General features: G+C 33.6%; 1 protein-coding gene across 1 annotated transcript in view; it reads left to right on the forward strand.

Moving 5' to 3' along the window:
* ANKRD12 (ankyrin repeat domain 12) overlaps positions 1 to 20,542 on the forward strand; it is a 157,452-nt gene that overhangs the window by 74,180 nt on the left and 62,730 nt on the right. The window contains 4 exon segments of the mRNA XM_036009317.1: positions 5,269 to 5,416; positions 11,986 to 12,054; positions 16,431 to 16,577; positions 18,926 to 19,126. Of these exon segments, the coding sequence (XP_035865210.1) occupies positions 5,269 to 5,416; positions 11,986 to 12,054; positions 16,431 to 16,577; positions 18,926 to 19,126 (565 nt within the window).

Here is a 20,542-nt window from a genome sequence, read left to right on the forward strand (position 1 = left end):
CAATCCTAGTTTTTATTTTTCTCTCCTCATTTTTATGATTAGACTCACTAAAGTTTATTCTATTGCTATTTCAGAATACCTGTTGATCTTATTAATAAATTTTACTTTAAAAATACAGTATTTTAATTTTTATGCTGTTTTTTTTCCCCCTCATTCTTTTTTTAGTTTATTTTCCATCTCAGGTTGAAAGCTAGTGTGTTGTGCAGATTGAGTTATTCCCGATTTGCTTCTGAGAATCTCTGCAATTGCAATGTCTATTGTTGTTTGAAAACTGTTCTTGTAAGCTCTCCTGATAAGGTGATGTGGCTTAGTTCTTATTGTCTAGTCTGTTTTTCACAAAGGAGTCATCATCATAGCCCAGTTTAGATGTGCTGTACCAATTTGGATGTTGGATTGTAAGAGTGGCCTTGATGATTATTATAGACCATCAGGGTGTAGAATACTTTACCTGAATGAATGGGCACAGGATATTAATAAAACACACTCTGTTTAATTCAACCCGGAGTCACTTTTTCAGATTTGTATTTGTTCATTGGTAATAACATCTCTGTTACACTTAGACATAGACTTCTGTTATAGTCAAGATACTTTGTTTTATTATTTTAAAATTCTGTTATTAAGTAAAAGTAGGGCAGTATGAATGAAACAAGTTAGAAAAATTATAATTGTTGGAAACTGGTCTTGCACATTGAAGGCAGTGATGGCTTATAATAACCTCTACTTTTTGCGTGTTTGAAAATTCACTTTATAAATATTTCTTAATACTGTATTGCTTGGCTGAAATTGTTTGGTTTGGGGGGCAAATATTGCTATTTTTATTTTCTTTTTAAATTATTATAGTTGTCCCAATTCTTCCTTTTGCCCCCCTTCACCCAGCATCCCACACTTTCTTCAGGGATCTCCCCCTCCTTTGTTGTGTTCATGGATCATACACATAAGTTCTTTGGTAACTCCGTTTCCTATACTTGATCTTAACATCCCTGTGCCTATTCTGTAACTACCAATTTCTACTTCTTAATCTTTTTACCATTTCTCCTATTCCCCCATGCCTCCTCTCCACTGGCCACCATCCTGATGTTCTCTGTATCTATGATTGTTTTCTGAGTGTTTGCTTAGTTTGTTTTTAGATTCAACTGTTCATAGTTATGTATTTATTGCCATTTTAAAAATATGTTTTATTGGTTATGCTATTACAGTTACCCCATTTTTTCCCCTTAATTCCCCTCTGCCCTGCACACCCCCTCCCACCCACATCTCCTTCCTTTAGTTCATGTCCATGGATTGTACATATAAATTCTTTGGCTTCTATAATTCCTATACTGTTTTTAACTTCCCTCTGTCTATTTTCTATATACCATTTATGCTACTTATTCTCTGTACCTTTTCTCCCTCTCTCCCTCTCCCGAACTGGTAACCCTGCATGTGATCTCCATTTCTGTGATTCTGTTCCTGTTCAAGTGGTTTGCTTAGTTTATGTTTTTTTGTTTGTTTGTTTGTTTTAAGGTTTGGTTGTTAATAATTGTGAGTTTGTTGTCATTTTACTGTTCATATTTTTATCTTTTTCTTAAATAAGTCCTTTAACATTTCATATAATAAGGGCTAGGTGATGATGAACTCCTGTAACTTGAGCTTATCTGGGAGGCACTTTATCTGCCCTTCTATTATAAAGGATAGCTTTGCTGGATAGAGCAATCTTGGATGTAGGTCCTTGCCTCTCATGACTTGGAATACTTCTTTCCAGCCCCTTCTTGGCTACCAGGTTTCTTTTGAGAAATCAACTGACAGTCTGATGGGAACTCCTTTGTAGGTAACTCTCTCCTTTTCTCCTGCTGTTTTAAGATTCTCTCCTTATCTTTAATCTTGGGTAATGTAATTCTGATGTGCCTTGGTGTGTTCCTCCTTACTTTGGGCCTCTCTGAGTTTCCAGGACTTCCTGAAAGTCTATTTCCTTTGTCAGATTAGGGAAGTTCTCCTTCATTATTTTTTCAAATAAGTTTTCCGTTTCTTGCTCTTCCTCTTCTCCTTTTGGCACCCCTATGATTCAGATTTGGAATGTTTAAAGATGTTCTGGAGGTTCCTAAGCCTTTCCTCATCTTTTTGAATTCTTGTTTCTTCATTCTGTTCTGGTTGAATGTTTCTTTCTTCCTTTGGTTCCAAATCATTGATTTGAGTCCTGGTTTCCTTCCCATCACTATTGGTTCCCTGTATATTTTGCTTTATTTCACTTTGGGCAGCCTTCATTTGTTCCTTCATTTTGTGACCAAGCTCAATCAGTTCTGTGAGCATCCTGATTACCAGTGTTTTGAACTGTGCATCCAATAGTTTGGCTTTTTCTTCATCACTTAGTTGCATTTTTTTCTGGAGCTTTGATCTGTTCTTTCATTTGGGCCATTTTTTTTCTTTTGGCATGCCTATTACATAGTAAGAGTTGGAGGCTTAGTTGTTCACCAGGGCGGGGCAACCCATGTGACTGCGTTGTGACATTATATGTGGGGGAGGGGCCTGAGAGGGAACAGTGCTGCTTTCTTTGCTCTCTGCTGGCTTTCAGTCATTTCCCCTGCTACCCACAATCCAATTGGGCCCTTCTAGTACTGCTTCCTAGATAGATGGGTTTGTGTATATTCTGGGACCCTGTGGGTCTCTTCAACAAACTCTCCTGTGAGGCTGGGAGTATCTCCCACTGCTACCTCAACCCCCACAGGTGTTTTTAGTCAGAGGCTTTGAGGCTTTATTTCCCTACGCTTCAATCCAGGTTATGCAGTCTGTCTTGCTCCCCAGTTGTTCCTCCCAGTTTATCTACATGTGAATGTGGGACCCCCAGGTCTGCCAGCCAAGCCTTGCCTGACCCTGTCCCCCAGCTCCTGCCGCATCGAGAGTCCTCTCTGCCCAGCTGCCATCTCTGCCCCTCCTACTGGTCTGGATGAGTGTTTCTTCTTTAACTCCTTGGTTGTGGGACTTCCATACAGTTCAATTTTTCTCTTAGTTCTGGTTGTTTTGTGTTTTTAAGTTTGTTGTTGTCCTTTTAGTTGTGTGAGGAGGCTCGGTGTATCTACCTATGCCTCCACCTTGGCTGGTAGTCCTCTTTATTGCCATTTTAAAGGTCATAGTTTTGATCTTCTTTTTCTTAAATAATTCCTTTTAACATTTCATATAATAATGGTTTGGTGATGATGAACTGCTTTAGCTTTACCTAGTCTGGATGCACTTTATCTGCTTTTCAGTTCTAAAAGATAGCTTTGCTGGATAGAGTAATCTAGGTTGTAACATTGAATACTTCTTGCTGATCCCTTCTAGCCTGCAAAATTTCTTCTGAGAAATTAGCTGACAGTCCTGTGGGAACTCTCCTGTAGGTTACTAACTGTTTTCTCTTGCGGCTTTTAAGATTCTCTCTTTATCTTTAACATTTGGCCTTTTAATTATGATGCATCTTGGTGTGGTCCTCTTTGAATCCATCTTGTTTGGGATTCTCTGTGCTCTCTCATCTTGTATGCCTATTTCCTTCCCCTAATTAGGGAAGTTTTCTTTGATTATTTTTTTCAAATAGGTTTCCAATTTCTTGCTCTTTCTCTTCTTCTGGCAACCCTATGATGTGAATGTTGGAATGCTTGAAGTTGTCCCAGAGGCTTACACTATCCCTGATATTTTGGATTTTTTCTCCTTGCTGTACTGTTTGGATGTCTTTTTCTTTTTTATGTTCCAAATCATTTATCTGATTCTCGGCTTCATCCACTTTGCTGTTGATATCCTGTAAATTGTTATTTCAATTAGTGTATACTTCATTTTGACTGGATCTTTTTTTATGCTGTTGAGGTCCTCACTGAGTTTGTTGAGTATCCTGATCACACCAGTGTTTTGAACTCTGCATCTGATAGATTGCTTACACCCATTTTGTTTAGTTGTTTATTTGGAGTTTTGATCTGTTCTTTCGTTTGGGCCATGTTTCTTTGTCTCCTCATTTGGCAGCTTCCCTGTGTTTGTTTCTATGTATTTGGTAGAGCTACTATGATTCCCTGTCTTGGTAGTGTGGCCTAATGTACTAGGTGTCCTGTGGGGTCCAGTGACATGACCTTCCCTATCCTCCAAGCTAGGTACTCAAGTTTTGTCATCTGTGTGGTCTGAGTACTCCTTCCTCTTGTAGATGAGTCTTAATTACTGTCAGCAGGTCAGTAGGATAGATATACCCAGTCCAGGCAGCTAGTAGAATTAGCCGTGACCGGCTAACAACCACTCCTTCTGTGGCTTTTGAAGGTGGTTAGGTGGTTCTCCAGTGAGGCCCATGACTATCTGCTGGGTGCACAGGCTCTGGTGTTTCCTAGGTTATGCAGGCCAAGGTCAGCTTCCACTGGGGCCCCTTGGCTTAAGCTGTAAAGTGATCTGCAGATGACTTTTGTTAGTGCCATGCCTGGAGCCATCCAATGAGAGGTATGGGTCTGGGCTTAGCAGTTGGGTGTTTGAGTGGATTTAAGGTCTGAAGACTGCCTAGCCCAGCCCTTCATATGGAAAAGCCACTATTACCAGCTTGGGTGAGACCATAATTTGGATGGAGTGAAACTTTAGGTAATTGTCAGGGCAGGGCTTACCATTTGAGCCAGGTTGATGGAGACTCAGATATGATGCCACCACACTGTGGCTCTGTGTGGGGCAGGGCTCAGAAAATGTACAGTGGCCACTGTCTACAGTTCTGACTGGGAGGAAGCTATCCCCCAGCTCTTGCCCTGATGCTGTACACTTCAGTTCCTCCCTGTATGCCCCTGGTGCCCTTCAAAGTGCTGCCCCAGTGCTGGAGCCCAGAGGAAATGAGTCTAAGTCCTTGTATGGGGCCCTGCAAGAGGAAATGCCTAAGAATCCAGCAGTTTCTTCTGCTGACCCAACTCCCCACCCCTGGTTTTTACAGCCAGAGGTTAATAGGATTTATCTTCCTGGCACTGGAACCCTGGGCTAGGTAGTCTGGTGTGGGGCTGGGATCGCTTGCTCCCTAGATGTCCCTCTATTTTACATTCACCACATGTGGGGTTGGGACCAGCCTATTCTGCATCTCTGCCCCTCCATTTTTCCTACCTGTCCGGATGAATGTGGTGTCTTTAATTCCTTAGTTGTTAGACTTCCACACAGCTCGATATTCTGAAGTTGTGAGTGATACGTATTCTGTAGTTTAGCTGTAATTTTATTAAATAGGTGGACTACATTTACCCATGCCTACTTCTTGACTGGAAGTCCTGTACTTAGCTAATATTGTTATAATTTTATTCATATTTGATTTTTTACTAGAGTAAAGACAAGATTGCATCCTATAGCAGAACTCCAAAAATTGATCGAAGTGATGTGGGCAAGGAGATGAAAGAGAAATCATCCATGAAACGTAAACTTCCTTTTACCATTAGCCCATCAAGAAATGAAGAACGAGATTCAGACACAGGTAGAATAATTTGTTTTTGTTTTTTCTGTAAAATCTTAATCATCTTTTACTGTGGTTTTCTTCATATTATTCCTCTTTCACCCCAATAGAAAAATTTTTGTATGTCAGTATCTCAGATTTACCATTTTGAGGCAGAAATTTACATAGTTAACACTAAGCATGATTTCTTAATCAAAAATTGTAAACAGTTTGCTTTTTTTCTTACTCTCTCACTGTTCACTACAAATCTATTACTTTCAGACTTAATTTTTTGAGGAGCATTTAATAATAATGAAATAGGGAGCATAGGGTATGTTAGATTTGAGAAAAAGTTGAGTTTTTGTGACACACTATTGAACCAACCAGAGAAAAAAGTTTAGGCATTTTAGATTCAGAAATGAATCAGAAATATGTATCCCCCCGCCCCAGAAAAAGGGGGATTATTGAAACTAACGGCCTAATTCATATAACTTTTTTCCTCAAAACTCTTATATGTCAGAAATGATACTTGACATCAGTCAATCTCAGAATGGATTAGAACCTTATTACCACTGATAAGTTACTAGGTTGTGTTTTACTCCTGAGCTAATTATTTCTTGAAACTAGTACATACTTGAATGTTACATATTTATCATAATTGTTTTATCCCTTGCTTGAAATTTTAAATATGAACTATTCTTAAGAATGTTTTAGTTTCACTAACAGAAAATTAGTGTTTCAATTTGAGTGTATATACAGAGATAACGGTATATCCTACTTAGAGCTTTATAGCCATCGTAATCATCAATGTGTAAATGATTTTGATTCTGAAATCTAACATAGCTTTAGAAAATATTTAATTTTTAGTATACATTTTTAAAAATATTTTATTTATTTATTTTTAGAGAGGGAAGGGAGGGAGAAAGAGAGAGAGAGGGAGAGAGAGAGAAACATCAACGTGCAGTTGCTGGGGGCCGTGGCCTGCAACCCAGGCATGTGCCCTGACTGGGAATCAAACCTGTGACACTTTGGTTCACAGCCTGCGCTCAATCCACTGAGCTATGCCAGCCCGGGCTAATTTTTAGTATACATTTTTAAAAGTAGGTAGGTGTAGGTAGGTAGGTCTCTTAGCTTGAACTAGAAATTAGAAACCGTTCTTAAACACTCATTGTATTTTAAATCTTGAAAATCACTCTTTTTGGAGTAATTAAGAACTTACGTGATTTGCCCAGTTTTAGTTACATTAACTTTTGCTAGAGATTTAGAATGTTGGGTTGGTTTTTTTTTTTTTTTTTTCTTTTCCTGAAGTGTGATTTTCCTTATTCTTAAGCAGTGTTCTGAAGCTATTAGTAGGTCACTTAGCTCAGAAGGTGCTTTTGTACTTTTATATTTACTTATTTTGTATTTTCTCCCTGGAGATCCTTTTGTTCGTCATTTTTAAAGTACTTAAAGAATCAGATTTTGTTTTTCATTGACAGTAATATTTCTAGTAGTAGTTTGAAGAAGGAAGTTAGATAAATTCAAACACTGTCAACATATTTTTAGAAATAAATAGGGTTTCAAAATGATAAACTTCCCATGAGAAGCTTTTTTAATAGATCAGGTGGCTTACTTGACCTTTATTTAGAATCAAATAAAGGAGATAATGTTACTTAGGAAGATAGGAACTTTAGGCACTAAATAAACATAATTGAATTCATATTTTAGTAATTGGATTATGTATTTTTCCCCTCCTACAGTTTGTCCACTTAATTGAATTTTAGAGGAATGTTGCAGCTCTCTCTCCAAGACTATTTCATACCAGACTCTTATTTTTCTTTAGGAAATGTTATGTGCTAGTGCTGAAGAAGAGATTGATAGATTTAAACATATATATTAATTTTTCCATAGGCTGAATTTACAAATTTCAGAAAATAATAAATGAAAGATTTAGTTTTTGCCCACATGTGCATGCGCATGCACACACACACAGCATTAAGAATTTCCCCAGGCCCAAAGCAAAATGTCTTATTTACAATCCAGCTGTCTTACTGTTATTTTTTTTTTAAATAACGTAGAATGCAGAGGACTGGTAAGTGATAATCCTCATATAAAATATAATTATAGCATCAAATCCCATATTTGGCATTCTGTGCAGTGTACTATAATTTAAACTATTAGCTATAAAATTATAAGGATAAAGATACAGAGGGAAAAATATATAACAACCCTTGTCATGATATACTTAGTATTTAAAAACCTCTTAAATGTGAAGAGAAAAACACAAAAATGGGAGAGTGGACAAAAGGTGCAAACAGTAGTTCAGAATAACAAAATTACAGTAGGAAAAGAAACATATGAAAAAAAATCAGTAGGTAATATAATGGTTGACAAAACTGTTGGCCTAAATCATACCAAGTGGTCCCTGGTTGGAAATAGGAACTTGCTTTATTTAGTAGGTTTAAATTATTGGACTATATTGGTGGAGGTAAATCTGACAACACATATCAAAATCTAAAAATGTATTAATATTGTTTGGTGTTTGGTCTACGCATATAATTATTGATGAGTAAAAATTATCTTTAGGTATATTCATGTTAACATTGTTTATAATAGCAAAAAGAAAAACCAGGAACATATTGTCAACTAATATAAGATTTGTTAAATTATGGTAAATCCAACGAAGAAATCTGGTTTTATCCTTAAAAATATTATAAAAGAATATGCAGTATAGAAAGATGTTTATACTAGATAAACTGAAAAATAGGTTATAGAATAATAAGTATGTTTGGTTGTGTTAGTCATATTCTGTATGTTTGTATGTGCATACAGGACAGATATTAATACACATATTGAAAGAAGACTGTTTAAAAGTCTGTTTCATTGTAGAACTAAGTCTAAACGTAGTGGGTGTGTTATGGGCCTCATACCAAAGGATTCACACTGAAATACATAGTTTATTTTTTTTTAAATAAATGCTTAAATTTTTCATTTTTTTCTTATTCTTTTATATGTGTGTTTATATTTTAGTATATGATACAGAAAAGAAGCAATTTCTTTAGTTTTTTTTCTTTTTATATTGGATGAAAGTAATCTTACAGCTTTTTATTTTAAAATAGTGCATGTATAGATTTTCCAATTCTTATATAAATTTCTGTCTCTCTTCTAGTTGCTTTGGCTTTATATATATTAAAGGGATACTTGGAATGATGCTCACCAGATGTTAACATTTTATTTCCAGGATTTGGGGTTATTTGTTACTTTCCTTGTATACTTCTGTATGGCTTGAGTTTTTTAAATAACGAATGTATTTTTATAAAACACAGTCATTACTATTTTTTAAAAGATGTTTATATTGTCCAAGAAAGGCTCACTGGTCCCAAAATCAGCAGTAATGCCACCAGTGAAATGAGCCATTCTTAGTCTTTATTTTGAAATACCCTAGTGTGAACTGCTATGCTTATAAAGTTCAATAATCCCATCAGGGACTACGTGCTTTTCATCATTCTACTCTGCCACCCTTAGCTTATATATAGGCTTTGTTTTTGGCATTTTGCCTTATAGTCACAAATCATCTGCTTCTTCCTGCGCAGAAAATAGGAGAGCAAGGACCAAAAGCAAAAAGTATTTTTTCTCCCAGCGAGACTTCACCTATTTTACTGATGAAACAACTTTCCTAGGAACTTCTGCCTGTATCTCATTGGCTAGGCTACCCTGTTACTGGGAGATCTGAAAAGCCAAATTCTTTTTTAGCTGGGCAGATCGTCATCCTATTTAAAATTGGAGTATTTCTGGTAAGAAGGAGAGAATGAATATTGGGTAGGTAGGTGCCTTACAGTGCTGCCACTGTATAGTATAAAGTTTTAGCACAGTAACTAATAACTGATGTTTGTACCTAAGCAATTTTTTTTTCTGTACAACCAGTCATAAAATCATATTTTCCTTTTTTCCTAATTTAATGGCATCCAAGGGAAAGCCACAATTCGTTGGCATAAAAGTACTGAACAGCTATCTAGAGGCTAGATGTGAATGAATCTCTTCTTGGCCTCTAAACTAAATTTGCAGTTATTTTGTTATGAGTAATGTCATCAAAAGCATTTTTACACATTGTATTTTTATTATACCCTGAATTTTTTATTTCTTTTCATTCCTAAGAGAGAAGGGTTGGGGGGTTAAAGAAGTAAACATTTCTCTGATGTTTCTCCAAAATAATTATAGTTACAAAGTATCCAGCAGTATATGAATATTCTTTTACCTCAAACAACATTGGGCCACATGTTTTTCTTTAGTTTTTGATAGATCTCTGTCCTGTAGAAGTAAATGAGTAGTATTGACTTCATCAATACTACTACTCATGAGTAGTATTATTTAAATAATTAGATACAACATTCTTTACTTTTATAAATACTTGATTTCTCTTAGAAAACATTATTTATTTGCTTACTAATTTATTTTTGGCATATGTAGATAATGTGATATGAGAAATCCAAAGAGATACATAGTATCTGTTCCCAAAGTCTATGGTGGCAGTCGCAGAGCATGTTCAAATATTTTAAACTAAATTTTCTCCGCCTGCCAGCCTTAGAAGTTTTATTTTCCTTAAGCTTTAGGTGCCATTAAAAGATTTGTTCTATTTACTGCAAGTCAAGCAGATTTAGAGAGAGGAACTTTTTAAAGTAAAACTAATATAATTTTTTTGATAACTATATTAAAGTAGCAGATTAAATCAGTGCCTCTCTTAATCACCTTTTGGTGATTTTCACGGAGGTTATTTATTACAGATTTACTCCTGTCCCTTCCCCATGATTACTTACTACAATTTTTTTTAAAGATTTTATTTACTTATTTTTAGAGAGAGGGGAAGGGAGGGAGAAAGAGAGATACATCAGTGGGTGGTTGCTTCTCATGTACCCCCCCACCGGGGACCTGGCCCACAACCCAGGCTCATGCCCTGACTGGGAATTGGACTGGCAACCCTCTGGTTCACAGTGCAGTGCTCAATCCACTAAGCCACACCGGCCAGGGCCATTAAAAAAATTTTCTGACATATAGTGCAAACCTTTCAAATCCTTCTTCCTATTTTTTTTCCTTATTCTCAACTTACTATAAAGAACATATGAGGGAGAGATAGTCACTCTGTTTAGCACGTAAGAGTTGTACAAAAACCTCAACAGGTAGTAATAGTTTCATTATAGTTTAGTCACAGTATAGCATAGAAGGAAGTGGCTTGTGGAAAGGGTTGGGATATGGAAGCTTTTCATTTTTAAGCTCCTCAATTAAGTTTTTATAGAATACAATTTAGATGCCCCAAATATGAACATAGTTATTTGAATAAAAGTTAAGGGGTGTGTGGAATGAGGGTGGGTCGATTACTTTGAAAGGAAGATCTGGATAAACTGTTATACTCCCTCCTATGTTAATGAATGTTCAGTTTATTCATATGCTTTAATCTGTCACAGTAATATGATCTACTTTAGTAATCCATTTAACTCTATTTGTTGGCACAACTTCCTGGTTGTCACCCTTTTTCCCCCTATATGACGTATGGAGGCCATTTCAAATTTTTGCTTGTTTTTAAATAAAATTTTAAATATTCTTCATGGAATTCTTTTAGTTGCAAATTTAATGTGTTCAGTTTTGAAATATAAGTGTTTATTGAAAGGTTTGTCATTCAATCCATGTACCCACTTGCTTTAGAATTGGCCTAAATGTTACTTTGTTAATGATTTCACTTTCAATTGAGTGAGCCTTTTCAGTAAACTTTTATTTAGGCTTATCTTTAACATTTTCAAATTCTACATTTAGGAGTTACTTGTTTCTTTTAACACTTTTGTTGTCTTATACCTAACTGAATTCAAATTTAATGTCCATAATAGTGATACTGGAAAAAAAATACGTGTCAATAAGTTGAGAATGAGTATCAGAATAATAATATTATGAGTTAAATTGGCACATTGTTTATAAGTAAAAATATCTGCTCCAGCCATATTGCCAAAAGTTAATTCTACATAATTCTATTTGTCTGTCATGAATTGTTAGGCAGAATTCCATATTCTTACATTAGCTGGTAAACATTCTGATTTAGGCTGCTCTTTCTAAGAGGTCTTTAGTAGTAGTCAGTGTAGCATTTTATACTATTTGAAATGTGTATAATTTATAGAAAGTTTGGTAGTCTACAATGATACTGTAGTCCAGAGTGTTCTTCTGAGTAGTTTTGGCCCTCTTAAAACAAAAAAGGTGATTAAAGTCCAGTATTCAAATTTTCTAAAGATGAATTCTAAACAGAAAAACCGTGGTAGAGGACTGCATCTTTTATCATTTTTCACAGTTTGAAAAACTATATAACCTCAAAGGCCATGATATGTTTTAAAAATAGCATCAGTAATATCTATTGAAGAATGCATGGTTGACTTTCTTAATTTCAATATTCTAGTTGAAGAAACTAAAATCTTAGGTATGGCCAAACCTGATTTTATATGTACTTTTGGCTTTACCCTAAAAAAATAACCTTTTGGAAAAATAGTGCATTATCATTGACTAACTAGTGGTCTTTTGAAAAATGTTGGTTTGTTGAATTCTGCATTTCCCTTCGTGTGCTTTTTTCTTTTCTCCTGTCTCTTCTCATTCTGTAGATTCAGATCCAGGACATACAAGTGAAAATTGGGGGGAGAGACTTATATCTTCTTACAGGACATACTCAGGTAATTAGATTATTAGGGGCTCCTGTTTAGCCAGTGGTTTCTGTGACATTGCAGTTAATTATGGTACTACAAATAACTTCTTTCCAACCAGTATATAGATATTTTTGGCTGAATAAGTGAACTAAATAATGATAACCAAATTTTCTAGCTTTTGTTGAGCTATCAGTGTATCCCATCCAAAACATGCTATGTGTGAACATTATAAGCAGAATTACTGTATAACTGGCACTCAAATGTACAGTACAACATCAGGGCACCATTTGTATAGAAAATAATGTGCAAGTCAACCCCTTGTAGTAACCCCTGTAGTAAGATACCCAAGGTGCTTAGTCTGTTAGCTGTATACCCTTCACATGGTATACCAAGTATATTATTGATTTTGATAGACAGTGTCATCTGACCCTTTAATTATGCATGGTTTTCTTTTAAAAAACACATTTTATAAAATTTTCAAGTTGAACTCTTTAGTCAGTTGACTTTGCTGCCTATGTTGAAATTAAAAGTGGGTTAAAATACTAGATTTCCTGGAGAAATACCATTACCGTTAACTGTATTGGAACCTCTCTATTTGGCTATGGCACCAGGTATTATGCTTCATAATTGCTTCAGATAGAAGAATACAAGCAAAAATATACCATATTTTGCCATGTATAATGCATGCTCATGTTTTTGTGCACACTATACATGGGATTATTATATGTATAATATGAACTCATAGCCATGTATAATGTGCACCCTTATTTTCCCCTCAAAAATTTTGGGCAAAAGTGTGTGTTATACGTGGCAAAATATGGTAAATGCTAACATTTTAAAATAAAAATTAAATGTATTTTCTAGTATGTGACAGCTAATTAGTGAAGTGTGTTGTTTTTTTTAAAATGGACTTATATTCTTAACTTTGAAGGTTTTTAATGTAAAATATTACTTAGTTCCTAGTATCTAAGTGTCTGCTTTTCAGCATATGACATTCAGTTATAACATCTGAAATAAACCTTCTGTTTCTGATATACTTCATTTTATAAATTTGTAGGGGGTATAGAACCAACTAATTATTCTTAAAATTATCCTAACACTGTTAATTGAGATGATAAGATAATAGTACTTGGTTATCAAAATTTGGGGCTGGGGGTCCTATTTATACAGCATTAGGTTTAAAATGGGACTCCTTAAGTGCCAGGGTGTACCTCAAAGAGCTAGGTGTGATGAAGCCATTCATGATCTGAATATCTTTGCTGGAAATCAAAAGATAAAATAAGCACCCAACTGTAAGAGATTTGTTTAGATACTTTAGAACCAAAGAATAATGGCAACATTTTTTTCTCAAATTATTTTTCTTAATTATGTTCATCTGTATTTGAGATGATGCCTTACACATTGACTGCTTTCTGGGAAAATGTCATATTCTTTAGTTTTTGAGACACTGATAAATTTATGAACCAGCCCCCCAAGAAAAAGTTTTGTCTCTTTTCTTTAATATACTCTACACTTAATTGGGATGTAACAGTGTTGAGCTTAGTGTTTATTCTGACAAGACCTGAAAAGAAAGCATTGTTTTGAAGATGATAAGACCAACACATGTCTATATTTCTGAAGATTCTCTGAACCTTTAATTAAAGAACATTGGATTGTTGAATAGTCCATTTCTCTGTTTTTCTTTAGTTGTAAGTGAATCATTTGAATTAAAAAATATCAGCGGGGTGGCTGAGTGCAATTTCAAGTCTGTATTAGACTGTGCTTTAAATGAGTACATGTGTCAGTATTCCTGTGTTTAAGTTTTAAAATACTGACCAGTTATTTAGACATATAAATATATATTTTGGTTACTAAAACTTGAGAAGTACCTAATTCTTTCAAATATGTAGTGTATGATCACTTTTTTACTTAAATAGGTCACAGGAAACAAATTATTTGCAAGGTAGATCCAAAATAGCCAGAGTTTTGTTGAATACTTTAAACTGTAAAAAGCACACTTTGGGACATGTTACTCTAATACTTTTAATTTTGAATAATGGTATCTAATTATCTCAAACCTATCTTACACACCTTACTATTTACTTACCTTTTCTTATCTCATGTAAAACATGAAATCAAAGAATGACTAAAGTCACTCAAAGAAAAAAATTGAATTTGGATTAGATACTAATATCTAATTTGAATTTTAGCTTGACTCTTTGGAGTATATCCAGTTTTTTCCTTTTCAAAATGTAATTATATCTTTGATTATTTGTCAGCATGGAATTCTAATAATGAATTTATAAGTGTCTCACTTTTTCTGTTAATTGAGCATATATCACTTTAGAGTATGTTCTTTTTAAGACATTGTATTGAAATGCAATTAAAACCAAAAACATAAATTGTTTTGCAAATGAAAAAATAAAAGACAAAACTTTTCCCAGTATTTTAGAAATTATTTTTAAGGATAGATACTATGTATTTTTTAGTTATTTCATTTCCTCTAATCACTAGATTTTACTTTATTCTTTAATACATCTTTTCTGTTTTCTACAAAATTTTCACACTGTTAAATGTTTTATTTTTAGGTGAAAAGTACATTCATAATATTTAAAGATTTGTTATTCAGATGGAAAACCATTAAAACAACAACAGTTTGGGTTCCTTATTAAATACAAGAGAACCAAAGTGAACAGAACATTATTAGGAAAAAGTATATGTTTCAGAAAAATATAGCCTTATCCAAAAGACCTGTTTAGGGCTTTATGAGAAATTTAGTAAGTTAGGTGAAACCTTGCTGAAACTGGATTTGTACTAAATTGGGTCATTAACGATAATGAAATGAGGAAAATAAAGATAATGTATGAAAACTCTTTTTTTAAAAGATTTTATTTATTTATTTTTAGAAAGGGGAAGGGAGGGAGAAAGAGAAACATCAATGTGTGGTTGGCCCCCACTGGGGACGTGGCCTGCAACCCAGGCATGTGCCCCGACTGGGGATCGATACTTTGGTTCGCAGCCCATGCTCAATCCACTAAGCTACGCCAGCCAGGGCTAGAATTCTTAATAAAGACTGACTTACATCTTGAAATTTTTTTTTGTTTTTGTTATGTAAAATCAAATATCAACCAAAGGGACAATTCAGGAGTGGCTGAATTTTGAGTGGTTTATGGGCAGAGGTGTTTTAAATATTAGGAAATCTAATTTTTCTAGGTCATTGGGATGCCAGTATATTCTAATTAAGTGGTGCACTATAAGAATTACTACTTTAAGTTCTTATGATGTAAATAATAATATTTAATAGTATTTAATATCAAACTTTTATTGCTTTCATAAACTTGCTAGATTAATAAATACTTATCTCCTAGAGTAGATTAAGCTACTGGACACGTCTTCCTAAAAAATACCACAGTATTGACAACTAAGGTTTTTCTTCCACTGATTTTTTCTGTTGTACATTTATTTTTAAATTTTACTTACTTATTTACTTTTGTAGACCCTCTTTGCAGAACCCTCAAACCTAGATTAGTAAGTCCCAGATATTTGTATAGGGTTTCCCAAGAAATATATGCCTAAATAGTTAATAGGCTGACTTTCTGCATTAGCTCTTATAGAGCCACCTGAATTAACTCCCAGAGAAGTCTTAAAGGAAAAACAGATATTTGTATATTTTTGACCTGAGGAATCCAGTTCCATCTTAATTTCCTCTCACTTAATGGGGAATGCTGGCTGCATTGCCAAAGTATTTCCCAAATAGCTAAGTCTGAGAGCTGACTTAGAACAGATCCAATCACTTTAAAAAATCTTCAGACATTTTTTAATTTTTGCAAGATCTCTGTTAACCACCATACACACACACACACACACATACACATTTTTAATTTGTTCATTTTAGCTTCAATTAATAGTTCTTGTTCAACTTTCCTATGACTGGAATAAAGGGATTCAGTCTTTTTATCAATAATTATTCTGTGTTGAAACATGTCTTACACATGTATCTTAGAAGATTGCATAAATCATTAGTGGAATTAGGAAAGTAATTTGAAGGAATATTGCTATATAGTCTTAGCAGCAATAAAGAGAATAAAATTATAATGAAAAAAGTTTCAAAGATGTAACACTAAGGAATATTTGAAATGTGGTTAATGAAGTTATATATTAATAGAAAAATTATTTAAAATAATTTTACTGGGAGTAAATTTCCAAATGTTACTAGTTTTCTGAAAACAATAGAATTAATTTTTTTAACACATTCAGGAAGAAAATTGATTTTATAATATAATAAATGTGCTCTTTTGTCTATTGCTGTTTCATGTACATGTTTTTCATATATGTATACACATCTATTTTTAAGAAGTCATCTTAATGTTTTGCTTGTGAGTGCTTACATTTGTTTAAAATTCTTACATGCTTAATAATTTCAGAGAAAGAAGGTCCAGAAAAGAAGAAAACAAAAAAGGAAACTGGAAATAAGAAGTCCACACCAGTTAGCATTCTTTTTGGTTATCCACTCTCAGAGCGAAAGCAGATGGCACTTCTTATGCAGATGACAGCAAGAGACAACAGTCCAGGTGATATTTACTGTCACTGAGTTCATGTTTACTCTTTTTTTCCCCCGACTCCAGCCTTATCTTAACAGTTATTTTTAACTACTTTAAATTTTTATTCTTCCTTGATATATGGTAGTCAGAATTTCTCATAGCATAAGTTTGTAACTTTACATTCATTTGTGTTACAGTTGTTTATTTATATCCTCCACTAGATGAGAAATGTGTATAAGAGCAGGAATCTTTGTATTTAGTGGACACGTAGTAATATTTGCCAACTAAAATGAACAATTTAAAAATTGGTCAGTCAGCTTGAGAAATCTGTTGCCAAACTGTGCGCTTTTACCTCACCAAAGAATTTTTTTTGGCCCCAATTTCTATGAAGCTTCTTCTAGGTTTATAGTTTACTTTTCAGTTTACTAGCACCCTGATGGTAGACTAATAAGCTTATCATATTATGACTTTTACAAGCAGGAGTTTAGTCTATGTTTTATTGTTATTTTATTCATTATCGTTTAAGATGTAGATTATTATAAAAAGAAAAATATCTGCAGTATATTATGTACATTTATCTCATGTTTCATTTCACACTTCTAATTAAGGAAGCATGTGTGTGATTATTCATGTACTGTACCCTGAAAAAATAATTGGCAGTGGCTTACCAGCAGGACCAAAACAAACAGGGAACAAACAGACCAACATGCTAATTCATGTAAAGGAGCTAAAAAGGTAGATAAAACCCAGACAACTGGGCTGACATAGTTATTACTATTTTTTAAAGAACGTTATTCTCTTTTTTTAAAGATCTTATTTATTTATTTAGAGAGAGGGGAGGGAGGGAAAAAGAAAGGGAGAGAAACATTGATGTATGAGAGAAACATGAAAAATTGATGGGTTACCTCTCACATGCCCCCAACTAGGAACCTGGTCCACAACCCAGGCATGTGCCCTAACTGGGAATCGAAATCAGTGACATTTCAGTTTGCATGTTGGCACTTAGTCCACTGAGTCACACCAGCCAGGGCTGTTATAGTTTGTTTTTTAAATGTAAATAAGAATATTATAATAGCTGTTCTGCAGATGGTTCTTTTTTTTTAAGAGTACATCTTAGTCAGAATATATATGTAGAATTAAAGTGGAAAGTCTTTGAAATATCAAACTATTTGTCAGCCTATAAATAGACTTTAGGGTTCATTGTTTTATCTATTTCATAATTAATTTCCCATGTTTTTATTATGTTTGACCTCATTGCCATTATGGATAGTTTTGTTTTGTGTGTATGAATGTTGTTTTGGTGTGGCTAAGAAAATTTTGTATGAATTCCTTGCACATTGTGTGAATTTACAAGTATGTTATTTTGTTTTTAAGAAGTTCAGTAGCTCATATTCTTAATAAATAATATGATTATAAAGATTATAATAAAACTTATTTATTCATTTGACAAATACTGCATGAGTGCCACTATGTACCAAAAAGTCTTCTAAGACATCAAGATAGAGTGATGAGTAAGATAGAAAAGGTGTTTGCTCTAATGTATACAGAGTATACATTATAGAAAGTCATAGATAGGAAATGGATAATTACACAATATACTTTAAAATTCAAAAGGTAAACCTTAAACTTTTTTCTTATTAAGGAAAGGATGATGTTTATTACTTTAGGGCTCTAGTTACACTAGAAATTTTTTTCCCACAGACTTTTCCCTCTTAGAGCAGTTGTTTCTTTTAAATAGTTGTAAATTTCAGAATTATTAACATTGTACATGTGTCTTGAATCCTTAACTGATAAGAAAGCATTTTTTAATTTTGTCTTTCTCTAGTAGTTATGAAATGGGGATGAGAGGACGTCGGACATCTTCTAATTTACCATTCTTGTTTTTGATATAGAAACTCAAAACAAAAATCAAAAACTGGGAATCACAGCAAAGCACATTTTTTCTCATCACTCACTTTTTAAAGGCCTTTTCCAGACTTTATTTCTTGTAGTTCTTAAATTTCCTTTTCATACTAAAGTCATTCACTACCTTAATTTGCACTTAATATCAGAGTACAACTCCAATACTTTGAGGCAGAGGTGTGACTCTAGTCTTCAGTGTCATTTCATCTAGGTCTTAGAATAGTAGCCATGAAAAATACATTTTTTTGTAATTTATCAAATTATTCATTGAACAAGTACTTCTAGGGTGTATAACTGATACTTTATTAATCATTTTAAGCCAGTTTTATGAATAAACAGAATAAAACATTTTTTTCTAAATTGGCCCATGCAACATGGCTCATGATAACCCTAAAGGAAGATCTACTCCATGTATTTGGGTCAAGTTTTAGATTGTTAGGGTGGGAAGATATTCCTAACTTTCTTTCTTCTTATAGATTCCACACCAAATCATTCATCACAAACAACACCAGCCCAAAAGAAAACTCCGAGTTCCTCATCTCGACAAAAAGATAAAGTTAATAAACGAAATGAACGTGGTGAAACTCCTTTACACATGGCAGCCATTCGAGGAGATGTGAAACAAGTCAAAGAACTAATAAGTCTAGGGGCAAATGTGAATGTGAAAGATTTTGCAGGTAAGGATAGTAATTAAATACTAAAACTAAGGAACTAAAATTTAAAATTTATCTAAATAGATTTGGGTTATAATTTAATCCACAGTTTTAGTTTTTTATTCTTCTTGCTGAAACAAAAGAGTTCTAAACTGTACTTTATTACAAAACTATTTTGGATTGTGTACATAAAACCTTGATGTCTGCTACAATTCCATGTCAGTAATTACTCACATTTTTAAATATTAAATTTAGTTTTTAGTTGATAGGTTTATACTATTTTTATCCAATTTAGGCTTTATTTTAGTTGAAATAGAGTTATATAATGTTTTCAAAGTAGCTAATTCATTCTTAAGTCTTTCAAGAACTTTTATTAACTTGAACATGAATAGCTATACAGGAGATGTGGTAGTGTTTTAATTACTCAAATACCATACCAATACATTCTTAGTAAGTACTTCTAACAGTAAAATTATGCAGAGAACAATACAGAATTTCCCTTTTGTTTCACATACTATGATACCACGCATTCCGTCCCCACGGTTTCTTTCTACAGAACTATTGTTAACAATTTGGCAGTTATTCTTTTCATGCATTTCCGTTATCTCATATATATGTAAAATGAACATTTACTTACACACTGGGGTTTTTTAAAAAAAATCAAATCACTCCATCTGTATCTGTCAGCCTTTAGTTATACAGCCTGATTTTTTTAACTTAATGCCTTACAGATATTTCTGTCAGTGCATAAGGGTAGTTCTACTTCATTCATTTTAATAGCTGTATAATATCTTATAGTATAGATTCCATAGATAGTACTTCAGTGAACACTCTTGTAGAAATGTCTCTGTATATGTATAGTTATGGAAGGATTTCAGTTAGAAGGAAAATTGCTAAATCAAAGGGAATGCATATTTTAAAATTTTTTGAAATACAGGCATGTGACCTCCCAAAACAATCTTTTTATCAATTTTCTCTACCATCAGAAGCTCTTATATGAAAGAGCTCTTACATCTTCACTAAAACCGGATATTATAATTTTAATTATTAGCAATCTGACAGTTGAAAACAAAATCTTTAATTTGGATTGTCTTAGTGGTATCAGTGAATATATCTTCTTGTGCATATTAAAAGTTTATATGTATTTTGTCAATTGCCAGATCCAGTTCTTTGCCCATTTTTCTTATGGTTTTGTAGTGTTATTAATATGTAAGAGCCCTTGTAATAGGTTTTAAGTATCAAATATATAAAAATTTTTACTGTCAATGGCTATGTTTGAATTTTCATTACATTATTATTGTACTAAAGTTTTTAATACAGTAATATCAGTTATTGGTTTTATTTATGAGTTCTTTGGTGTTCTATTTAAGGCAGCCTTTTCTGCCCTTATATCATAAAACCATACCCCTATGTTTAATGTTTCCAAATTTTGTTTCTGTT

This window comes from Phyllostomus discolor, chromosome 9 (genome assembly GCF_004126475.2).
Source record: "Phyllostomus discolor isolate MPI-MPIP mPhyDis1 chromosome 9, mPhyDis1.pri.v3, whole genome shotgun sequence".
Classification (NCBI taxonomy): Eukaryota; Metazoa; Chordata; class Mammalia; order Chiroptera; family Phyllostomidae; genus Phyllostomus; species Phyllostomus discolor.